The 12176-nt window shown below is 38.9% G+C and overlaps 1 protein-coding gene across 1 annotated transcript in view; it reads right to left on the bottom strand.

The window, feature by feature from the left end:
* The window catches only part of SAV1 (salvador family WW domain containing protein 1), a 55762-nt gene extending 47601 nt beyond the window's left edge, over positions 1–8161 (bottom strand). The window contains exon 1 of the mRNA XM_074236000.1: positions 7703–8161. Within this exon, the coding sequence (XP_074092101.1) occupies positions 7703–7796 (94 nt within the window). The 5' untranslated portion in view covers positions 7797–8161. The remainder of the gene's footprint in view (positions 1–7702) is intronic.
* Between the last annotated feature and the right edge of the window lie 4015 nt (positions 8162–12176).

Below are 12176 nucleotides of genomic sequence, written 5' to 3' on the forward strand. Positions count from 1 at the left end.
TTCAAATATTTGAGAAAAGCCAACATGTCTCTCCTTGCTTAATTTTTTTCTCCTAAAGCTAAGTATGACCAATTCACAATTCTAGCTTCAATCCTCTAGACATTCTTAATGCCTGGCTAAATAATGACCTTCCAAAACTGAGGCGTTCAAAACTTAACATCAGATGTGATCCGAACTGAGCAGTGGGACAATCACCTACTCATTTCAAGAACCTATGCTTTTTCAATGCAACCCAAAACTGCATCAGTTGTTTTGCTTTCCATATCACTGACTTTTATTGGCTTTATAACCAACCCACTAAAATAAAATGCCTTGATATTTTTCTAACTTCTGACTAACAATGTCTCCCCAAAATATATTTACGAAGTGATTTTTTTAAACCCAAGTGTAAGACATTAGATTCATAAGATCACCAATTTAGAACTGAAAAGGACTTTAAAACAATAGCTTATAAAATGATAACAGTCAATCAACATTTACACAGTACCAGGCCCTGTGCTAAGAGCTTTTCAAATATTACCTCATTTTCTAAAAGATCATCAGGAAAATAACCAAACTTCTCCTTGAAAAAGAGTTGAGAAAAATAACTTTCCATACCTCTTTGTAGAGATATGGGCCTGGATATAAGCAGACATGGGCTTTATGTACTGATGATAATGAACTTTTTTTAACCTCTATATTTTTAAATCTATTTTACAAAGGCTAACAAGATAGATACCACAGTGAGGAGGAACAGAGTTAGAAATGAGGGTAAAATAAAAACAAATGACATCAGTAAAAAACATGATATAAATATGAATGCTGTTAAGAATACTAAAAATAAAGAATAAGTTCCAGTTGGTGAAGAAAATTAAGAATAATAAAGAGGTTGGTTTTTTTAAAAGTTATACTGTGGATAGATGTGATGACAAATACCTGTAACCCCTGCGGCAGGCAAGGGTGAGGCTGATGGATCTCTTGAGTTCTCGATTTCTGAACTATAGTGGACTAAGTCCAGTATCAACAGAGAGCTGAGAAAAGGAAAATCATGGTGCCTAAGGGAGGCTGGGATAGACAAGAGGAAACCAACTTTGGTCACAAACAGAATAGGTCAAAACTCCTTCGTCAATCATTCAAGTCTGTGAGTAAGACAGTGCTCTTCCAGGTTGAACAAAATAGAGAAACCCAGTATTGAAAAAAAACAAAAAGATATTCAGAAAAATATCCCTTTGATCCCAGGATCAAAATAAATATGGGATTGTTGCTCTAGGTAAATGGAATAAATATAGCTGACAAAAGAAAATCAGAATTGCTCAGTTTTTATTTAAATTGTCTTTTCATCTACCATGAAAAATGACCTTTGTACTAGAAAGGACAGAACAAAAATGACCATCAATCAATAAGTATTTATTAAGCTAGTGTGCCAGACAGGAACAATGTCAGGCAATTGGGATGGAACAAAAAAATACCATATTACATTGCTGATCAAGCTTACGATCCAACAAAACCCCTCACCGATCATTTTCAGATAAACTATACTCTAAACTATTTCTCCTCCATCTTGTGATGCAGGTAATTTTAAAAAATACAAATGTAAAAAATAGAAGCTAGTACAGGTAAGAGGTGATACAAAAGCAGATCTGATTCACAATATTTTGTAGTACCTTTATAAAAATGAAAAATTAAAGTCTCATATAAAACTATTACTAAATGTTGAACTAATTCAAAAACAGAACCTAAAAGAAAGAAAATTATAGTTCAACACAAAATTTAATGGGATGACTTTCATAAAGTCACTTGTACTAAATAGAATTTTTTAAAGGTTCAGAAATTACTGTGAACTGAACTAAATTTCTGCTCAGATAAATTTTTGCTTAGGAAAGGTGACTATTAGGAGTCATTAGCATTATTAAGCTTATATAATGGAGCTTATCAGATTAATAGACTACAATTGATTTATGACTTATAGACACACAAAGGAAGATCTGGAACCTCAGTGAGTAATGAGATCATAGAAAATAAATCATAAGAGACTAAATACCAGAAGAAACTACACAGAGAAGATTATTATCTACTCTGATGTCTTCATGTAAAAAGAGTCAGCCTCTACTCTAAGAGCTTTAGTGTTAGGAAACTAATGTGGCTGCCCATTTCATGCTAGACAGCTCTAATAACTGAAAGGTTTTTCTTTTTAAAATCTTCCCTAGTGGAATTTTTCCCCCCATAATTCTAATTTTACTTCTATCTTTCACTACTGTGGAATAGTAAATCAAAAACCAATTGTAACAATATAAGTAACTGGTTAATTATATGTTACAGTTCATTATTTAATATATTTTTAAGTAACATGCACATCTATTATACAACAAACCATATTTTATTACTGAAATTAGACTGGTTTATGAAACCAAGGGCCTGAAAGAATATAGTTATAGAAAGCTATAAAACAAAAGCTACAAAAATTTTAAAAGTAAATTCCAACAATAGTATTAATCTTAGACAACTAATGCTCCCTTTTATTAGATACATTTATTGCAATGACTCTAGAGAAAATAAGACATGAAATATGTGGGCAATTATAAAAATATCGGGGCGGCTAGGTGGCACAGTGGATAAAGCACCGGCCCTGGAGTCAGGAATACCTGGGTTCAAATCTGGTCTCAGACACTTAATAATTACCTAGCTGTGTGGCCTTGGGCAAGACACTTAACCCCATTTGCCTTGCAAAAAAAAAAAAACCTAAAAAAATATATCTACTGGTTTGTTTTATTTTAGTAAATATACTTTACAAAAATATTTTAACATTCAAAAAATACATTCAAATTTGCTAAGTGATTAAGTTTTATTTAAAAGGGAATGTAGGGTGAAGGAAATTGAGGAGGAAATGAACATAACTAAAAATTCCTAAAACTTTCAAGCTATTGTTCTAATATCAGATAGAAATAATGTGACCTATTTTGACTCTCTTAATTCTAAAATGGTCCTTACCTCATCAACAAAAATCTCATTAGTAAAGTCCCAATAAAAATGATTTTAAAGTTTCTCTGCTTTGTGATAAGACTATTAATGCTGTCGTGGTAACTGATTAGAAACAACAGTATGTCCTAGGGGAAGACTTTACTCTCTCTGGTGAAATGTATTACAAAAAGCAAGAGTTAAAACTAAGACATTTATTAACTGCGTGATGAGTAAATCACTAAGCTTCTTTGAATCTTGGTTTCCTCATCTATAATAGGTCATATTAATAATTGCCCTTTATACTTCACAGGGTTAACTCTGGGGCTTTATACACCTTGAGTGTGATATATCAATCTAGCAACAGAATTAAACATCCATGCTAAGTAAAAGTTATAACAGGGGAGCCATTAGTTCTGGAGCTCATCACCCATCACTAATGAAATGGCCTGCTAATTAGGTCTCTTGACTCAAGTCTCTTTCCACTCTAATTCATCCTCCACACGACTAACAAAAATTATATTCATAAACCATTTTTCCTTTCTCTGTTCAAAAAGTTCCAGTGACTTTCTATAACCTCTGGGATACTACACAAATTCTTCTGCTTGGTAAACTCACCTAACCCACTATATCTCAAAGCCTGCATGCTTTGCTACAACATGCAACCAGGCTATTTTACCATCTGACCATAATGGCCAACCACTTCCCCCAACCATTGCCCCTGAACAGTTATCAAACCAGTGTTAGCCTCGGTTTCTGAAAAACATATTTCAATACTATAGTTCTACTCCCTGTTCCTATGACTCCCCATACCACAATCTCCCTTCCCTGTCCAGTAAAGTCATATCTATTATCTTCTCTTTAGAAAGCAAGATCCTTGAGGGCCAGGACTGTCTCCCACTACTGAGGAATGGAGAGAGATCTTAAATTACCAGTTGGTTCTCCTGTCTTGGGAAAGGAGTATTATCACCATTACTGAATCTCCAAGGCCCTGTTCCAACTGCTCAAGGATCTGAAATAACTCCACCTCAGGGCATTATAATAATGACTTTGAAAATCCTCTAAATTTTACACTTACAGATGAACAAAAACCTGGTGACATCCTAGTAATTCTGAATCCCTGTTGGTTATCATCCAAAACCCCAAAGCGTTGCCCTACTACCCAATTCTTTATTCCCATTGTCCTCAATCCCCATCCCCAAGTCCCAACCAAATATCCATTCCTCTAGGCCCTCTGCAATGCAACAAACTTGCTTTCATCTTAAAACCTTTTTCATTTCAGCTGAACTTTCAACACATGCCCCCTACATTCATGGAGAAGACAGCAGAATGCCCCTTATTCCCTACTGACACTTCCAGGTTCTTGACCCACCACCATCAATCAGGAAGCTGTCCACCTTTGAAGTCCATACAATCCACATCTACTACTAAATCCTGGTAGCTCCAAAATACTCTTCTTCCTTCCTCACAAGCTTACCTTTCCAACTCCTACCCCTCATACTAGGGGACCTCATTATATATACTGACTTTCCTTTAAATGGAGAGAAAATATACATTTCTATCTATTCATGACCCAAGGCCAGAAATCCACATACGTATCTTACCATCAATCACAAAAGAACCTCCTTCAAGTTTATAAGTTCTGAAATTCCCTTACCTGATTATATTCTATTGGTTTTCTACCTCTCCTACCTTCCATTACCAAACCCAGCTTTGTCCACACTGAGCCCTCCAACTATTCAGTTCTACCTCAGGCCAGCACCCCTGCACTAACCTCCTCTTCCTGTTCAACTCTACAATGTCATCTTCCCTTGTCAAAGGTCAATTTTGCCCTGGAGTGCTGAACAAAGGAGAAAAATCACACAACTATTCTGAATGAGTCCACTATAAATTTGTTACATACCTATATGGCTCATGGGGGCTGAGCAATCCCTCTGTACTTGTCTAATTAATTCACTCCACTCTCAACAGATACTCTTACAAATCTAACCTCTTCATCCTTCCTCAATCCTCCCATGGCACTTCCTCCCAATACCTTGTCAAATTAAGAATCTCATATTTTACTAAAAAGACCAATTGAGACTATTTACTCTGATCCTCATCTTAGATCACTCAGATGCTATTACCATTTCCTCCTTGAACTCTCACCTTAAGTGGTTCAAGTGATCTCATTCCATCCCATCTCCTCTAGCAGACTATCCCCTCAACCACACCAATTCTCTCACTTTAATATGATTTCTCCCTGCCTACTGGCTACTTCCCTCCTGTCTGAAAAACAAGGTCATGCCTCCTCATCCTCAAAAAATCATTTGATCCTTCCATCTCCACTAGTTCTCAACACAGAATATCTCTTTAGTCTTTTATGGCTTAACTTCTTGAAAAGGTCACATATAATAGATGATTTTACTTTCTTTCCTTTCACTCTCTTTTTAACTCTTAACAATCTGGCTTCTTCTAACTTCAAGTTAAAATTGAAAGGTCTTGTCCCAAACCTCAGACTTTTGGACCTCTCTGAAATCTTTTGACACTGTTGATCACCCTCCTTTCCTCAATATGCTCTTGGTTCTCCTCCTACCTATATGACTGCTTCTCAGTCTTCTAGGATGGATCTTCATCCAGGTCAAGTCCAGGAACCTTGGGGCTGTTCCGTGCCCTCTTCTCCACTCCTTAATAATCTCATCAGCTCCTATGAATTTTATTATCATTTTTTTGCTAAATATTCTCAAATATTATTCAATCCTTAGCTCCCTCTAGTCTATTTCCAAATGACTATATGTATATAGATAGATAGATAGATAGATATCCTATAGAGATCTTAAACTCCACATGTCTGAAACTGAACTCATTATCTTCCCCCTCTCCACTGCTCCCCCTTGCAAACTTCCCTATTACTGAAAAAAGGTATGATCATCTTCCCAAGCCCCCCAAAAGAGACTATCTCTCACCATTTATCTGTTGCCAAGACTTACATTTTCATCTTGACAAGCCAGTCTGTCTGTCACAAATTTCCCTCCTCTAGGTCATCTAAAATGAAAACTCTGCTCCCAAAGTGGAGTTTTCTAAAGCACAGATCTAATCATGTCACACTCATACTCAAATTCTGGTGGCTCCCTATCACCTACAGGAATAAATATAAAATTCTCTAGGGTTTAAAGCCCTTTATAACCTACCTCCCCCGTCCCTATCACCCTCAAACTTTTTCATCCAGTGACATGAGCCACCCTGCTATCCATGAACAAGGTATTCTATCATGTATGCAATGCACACCCTCTTCATCTTTACCTCTTGGCCTCAATGGCTAAAAAGTCCCAGTGAAAATCTCACCTTAGACAAAAAGATTTTCCCAATTTCAATTAAATAAACCTAGTGCCTGGTCCTTAGTAGGTGCTATATAAATGTTTATTTCCTTTCTCTTCACTTCCCTTCTCCCCATCCCTCTTTCTTCTGTGATGATTATTTACTATCTATCCTGTATATAGCTTATCTGAACATAGCTGTTTGCAGGTTGTCTCCCCCCACTAAATTATAAGCTCCTTTGAGGGCAGGAACTGTCATTCCTAATGCTTATTATACTGCAGGCACTTAACAGGGGCTGCCAGATGGTGTCGTGAATAGATTGCTGGGCCTGAAGTCAAGAAGACCTGAGTTCAAATCTCATCTGAGACACTTACTAGATGTGGAATCCCTGGCAAGTCACTTAACCCTGTTGGTCTCAATTTATTCATCTGTAAAATAGACAGGAAAAGGAAATGGCCAACCATTCCACCATCTTTGTCAGGACAACCCTGATAGGGTCACAAAGAGCCTGCTAAGACTGAACAACAACAGACACTTCATAAAATGTACTAAATGGCTCATTTTCCTAGTTGCATCCCAGCACGAGGGCATGCTTGCTGTTCCTCAAACAGGATATGTCACCTCCAGTCTCTGTCCTTTTGTACTGATTTTTCCTCCCATGCTTTTAATTCCCTCCCTGCTGTCTCTGCCTTAGAATCCCTAACCTTCAAAGTCCAGGAGCCTTCAAATGTCACCTCAAGAGCCACCACCTCTTTTAGCATCCTTCTTCACCCGCTAAAGCCTTTCCTAAAAATTTATTTTTTATTTATTTTATTTATTTACGTTTATCTATTTATTTATTTGTATGTTTATGCGTACTGTTCCCCCCCCCCCCCGAGTTCCTTGAAAGCAGGTGGCGAATCCCTTTTCTCTGTGTCCCTACTGGCCTAGCACACAGTAGGCTTCTAATTAGTCTAAAAGCTGAAACCAGTTTCCAAACACAATTTAAACTTTTAGAAGGCTAATAACTCCCTGGAGAATTATAATTTACATGATTACCTTAAGTCTTTTATTGTACGGGCAAACAATGCGCAGGTAGATTTGGACTGAGGCCTGACAGCCCCAGGGGACACATTTTGGTCCTCTTTCTCTCTTACAGGTACTAAGTTTTAAATTAGTTTTAGAAAGGGGAAACAGCAGGAAACACCGAAAAGTAAAATAAGCAAAATTAAAACTAGAGGCTCTTAGAGGGAAAGGAAGCGAAGGAGCCAGCAAATCCCGAGGTGGGTGAGGGCAGTTTCTGGGGGGAAGCGGAGGAGGCGTGGCCCGTGCCCCCCCCCGCCCGCCGGGCAGCCCGGGGCTCCCCCCTGCCCCGCGGCCGCCGGCCCCCAAGCGCTGGCCCCGCGGGGCGAGCGGAAGCAGGGCTGGGGAGCCCGGGCTTCAGGCCCCGACGGGGGCGCGGGCACCCGCCGCCGCCTCGCCAGGGACTCACTCCGCAGCAGTGGCGACGTCTCCTTCTTCACGTATTTGCCCTGCACCTCGGCCGGCTTGGACACTTCGTTCTTGGTTTTCTTCCGGGACAACATCCCGCCGCGGCGGCCGGGGCCCCGCCGGGTCGCCCCCGGGAGCCGAGCGAACTTTCCTAGCGCGCCGAGCCCGGGCTTCCGCCGTGCCGGGGGCCCGCGCCGCGGCCGACTTCCCTCCGCGCTGCTCGCGGGCGGCAGGCGCCCGCCGCTCCCAAGCCCCGGCCCCTCCGCAGCGCTCGCAGCATTTTCCGGGGGTGCTAGGTGTGTCGGCCCCTCGGCGCGCTCTCTCCGGGGAAGCTCCCCTGCTCCGCGGGGCTGCGGAGGGACGCCGGGAGGAGGGTCCAGTCGACCGGGGCCAGGGCCATGATCCGCAGCGGCCCGGCCTGCGCCCCGGCGCCCACACGGCCGCAGCCTCCCGCGCTGCGCTCTCTCCCGGAGGCTGCAGGGGATTCTGGGGAATTCCACGCAGCACGTGCCTCTTCCGCCCGTCCTCCGGCACCTCTAGCCAAAGAAGAGCGCCAGGAGAAACTTGGACACGCTCGGGGGTGCAGCTCGGGGGCGCCCCGGAGGAAGCCGGCCAGGAAGGTCTTTAGATTTCATTCTTAGGCTCGCTACCCGGAGCGGCTGAAGCCGTGTGCTGCCTGAGGAAAAAAGAAAAAATTCAGTCCCAGCCCTGGAAGGGCAGGAAGCGGGGACGCCAAGAGAATCAGTTTAAAATGGATACTCCGGATTTGAATTTGTATTGACATAAAGAAGTTAAAATAATTCCCTTCCCGGCATACAAATGAAAGAGAAAGGAGGAAGGAAAACATTTCTCCTAAAAGAAAACGTGAGGTGGCTCAGTGGATTAGAGCACCGGCTCTGGAGTCCGTAGTACCTGGGTTCAAATTCGGCCTCAGACACTTAATTACTTAGCTGTGTGGCCTTGGGCAAGCCTTGCAAAACAAAACAAAAAAAAAAAAAAAAAAAAAAACTAAAAGGAAAAAAACGTGAAAAAAAATCACATCATATGATTACAATGAACAAAACAGTAAATGCAGATTTGCAAATTGCGAAGCTGATGTAGAATAACATTTGAAATAAATTTGCTAAATGCAATTATTTTTTTATTTGTCACTAGAATGTTGAACTTTTTTGGTTTGGGCATAAGTTCTTATTGATTTTAAAAACTAAGAAATGATATTTTAATTAATTGTAAGGCATGTGGCGATTGAACATTTTGTAAATACAGAGCAAAAAATTAAAATACATCCTTTAATAAAATAGTACCCCCCCCATTCTCAAACTGCAACTTTAATTCATAAAAGCTTTATTTTTAAAATAATTGATTCAGGCAAGTTGCATCGTCCTGTCAAAGAAAGGAAGCCATTCACAGTTCGGGGGCCTAGGTGGTACAGTGGCCTTGTAGTTGAGAGAACAGGAGTTCAAATCCTCAAGTGCTGGAATAGTACTAGCTAGGTGACCTTGGGCAAGTCACTTAACCCTGATTGCCCCACATCCAGGGCCATCTCCAGTCATCCTGATTCATAACTGGTCACTGAACCCCGTGGTTCTGAAGGAGAAAGTGAAACTGGATATCATGGTATCCTCCTGATGTCCTGGTCTTCTTTAAAAATGCACAGAACATTAATTCACAATCCAAGTTGGAAAGCAGTTATGCATTGAATAGGAGATGTCTGTGTATTTGTAAATATTACAGTGAAATGTAATTCTTAATATGTAATTAGTTCTTTAGTTTTTAAGTCAATTAACATCAACCAACAAAATTTTGTATAGCATTATTTTCTTTGAAATTCTTTGATTTTACATTGAATTTCAAAAGCAGTTAAGGTTCCAGTAATTTTTACCAGATTTCCTTCCTCTCCTCTGCCTAAGTATATCCTAGGCTAAGAGCAATCATTAGCAAGCCAGTTCTGCAATAGAGAACCTAAAATCATGACTTCTAGTATCTGAAGTGTTTCTTTCCATTGTTTTTTCTTTACCTAAAGGACTTTTATGTGTAAATATCCACATTGTGAATCCTGAACAGAAGTCCCAAAATTACTGGAATTTTTATTGTTATTCAATTGCAGCTGACTCTTTATAACCACATTTATGACTGCCATTTTTTTTAACAAAGATACTAGAGTAGTTATTCATTTCCTTCTTCAGTACATGTTTTTCAGATGAGGAAATTAAAAAACTGAGTTAAATGACTTGCCCAAGGTCACAGCTATTGTCTGAGGTATGATTTGTCTAATGTGATGTTCTTTTTTTTTTTTTAAGATTTTTCAAGGCAATGGCGTTAAGTGGCTTGCCCAAGACCACACAGCTAGGTAATTATTAAGTGTCTGAGGTCGGATTTGAACCCAGGTACTCCTGACTCCAAGGCTTGTGCTCCATCCACTGTGCCACCTAGCCGCCCCCTAATGTGATACTCTTTAAGAAAGAATTAATATTTCTTAAGCAGTGTGTTTCTGATCAGGAGTTAGTCTCTTAACCTTTAACTTTATAAAATGCTAGTCTGCTATGTAAGGCCTGTCTCCTACAATGCTAACTTCACCTGTGTCAATATCTATCTGGTTATCACAATGTTAGGATTTTGATCAACAAACTTTAAGATAAGAGACATCCTGGATAGGCATCAAGAAAATCCTTTTGTTTTTTGTAAACTTCAGCAGAAGTGGAATTCTTGTCAATAGGAATTTTCAGTAAAAATTATAAGATTTTTACCTAGCTGTGTGGCCACTTAAACCCATTGCCTTGCAAAAAAAAAAAAAATTATAAGATTTGAGAGAACTGTACTTGTAAAACCACGTCATCTATGTGAAATCTCATTGGTTGGCCACCTAAAGTTTTATGGCTGTCTAAATTGTATAAAAATTTCCCAAAATATTGGGAAAAATATTTGGCATTTTTAAGAATGTCATCCACCCATGGGTTTCTGGTAAGATCCTAGAGAATTAAACTTCATTTATAAAACTAACTCTGTTGTTTTGTTTTAGCCAAAGGGAAATAATGGTTAACAGATTTGAACTCATGAAAATAAGTCCTTCTGCTTCCAAGTGTTTTATCCACTGTATAACCAAGGTGCATTTTCATTAAGAATTAGAAATGTTGGGGAATGGCTGAACAAGTTGTGGTATATGTATGTTATGGAACACTATTGTTCTATTAGGAACTAGGAGGGATGGGAATTCAGGGAAGCCTGGAAGGATTTGCATGAACTGATGATGAGCAAGATGAGCAGAACCAGAAAAACAGTGTACACCCTAACAGCAACATGGGGGTGGTAATCAACTTAATGGACTTGCTCATTTCATCAGTGCAACAATCAGGGAAAATTTTGGGTATCTGTGATGGAGAACCATCTGTATGCAAAGAAAGGATTGTGAAGTTTAAACAAAGATCATAGACTATTACCTTTTTTTTTTATTAAAGGTATATATTATATATTATAGGTATATTAAAGGTATATATATATATTAAAAGTACATATTATATAATTTTGCTATCTCTTATATTTTATTTTTTCCTTAAGATATGATTTCTCTCTCAACACATTCAATTTTTTTAGGTTTGTTTTTAGATTTTTACAAGACAATGGGGTTAAATGGCTTGCCCAAGGCCACACAGCTAGGTAATTATTAAGTGTCTGAGGTCAGATTTGAACTCAGGTACTCCTAACTCCAGGGCTGGTGCTCTATCCACTGTGCCACGTAGCCAGCCCAACACATTCAATTTTGATAAGTGTATAGCATGGAAACAACGTAAAGACTATCAGACTGCCTTCTGTGGGGAGTGGGGGGGAAGGGAAGTGAGATTGGGGGAAAAAATTATAAAATTCAAAAAGAATTAGACATGTTAAAGCTATAACTTTCAGCTGCCAATCTTTGATACTACAATTTATTATTATATAATAATATCTATTTCTGATACAATTGGTAAGTTAGCTACAAAAATAGCAGATACTTTTCATTCATTTTAATAGATAATGTCTTTTGTTTTTTACATCACTCCTAGTGTCCCCTGGAATTTCTTCTCCCTCCCACTCTTCTCACATAATAAATAATATTTTTGAAGACAAAAAAAAAAGAAAAAATCAGGAGTTGATTCTGAAACTGATCAATGCATCAAAAATCTGAAAATGTGTGTAATGTATATTTTGGTTCATTTAAATCTTACAACAAATATTCTCAATGTGAGTATTAGTTGAATTAAATGAATTCTTTACAAAATTCTAAATTATTGAACAAAGAGATTGAAATAGTTCCTGCTTGAAGGGTGTTATCTTTTAGTGGCAACAGACCATGAAAAAGTAAGGACTGATGTCTCTAGGATAATTGCCATATTTTCCAAAGAATAATCAGGATGGAAGAGAACAATTATACATGCTAAATAGGTATTTAAATAAAAAGAAACACAGAAACAATACCTCCTTTCAAGGAGTTCACAGGGAGA

This window comes from Macrotis lagotis, chromosome 4, assembly GCF_037893015.1.
Source record: "Macrotis lagotis isolate mMagLag1 chromosome 4, bilby.v1.9.chrom.fasta, whole genome shotgun sequence".
NCBI classification, from domain to species: Eukaryota; Metazoa; Chordata; class Mammalia; order Peramelemorphia; family Peramelidae; genus Macrotis; species Macrotis lagotis.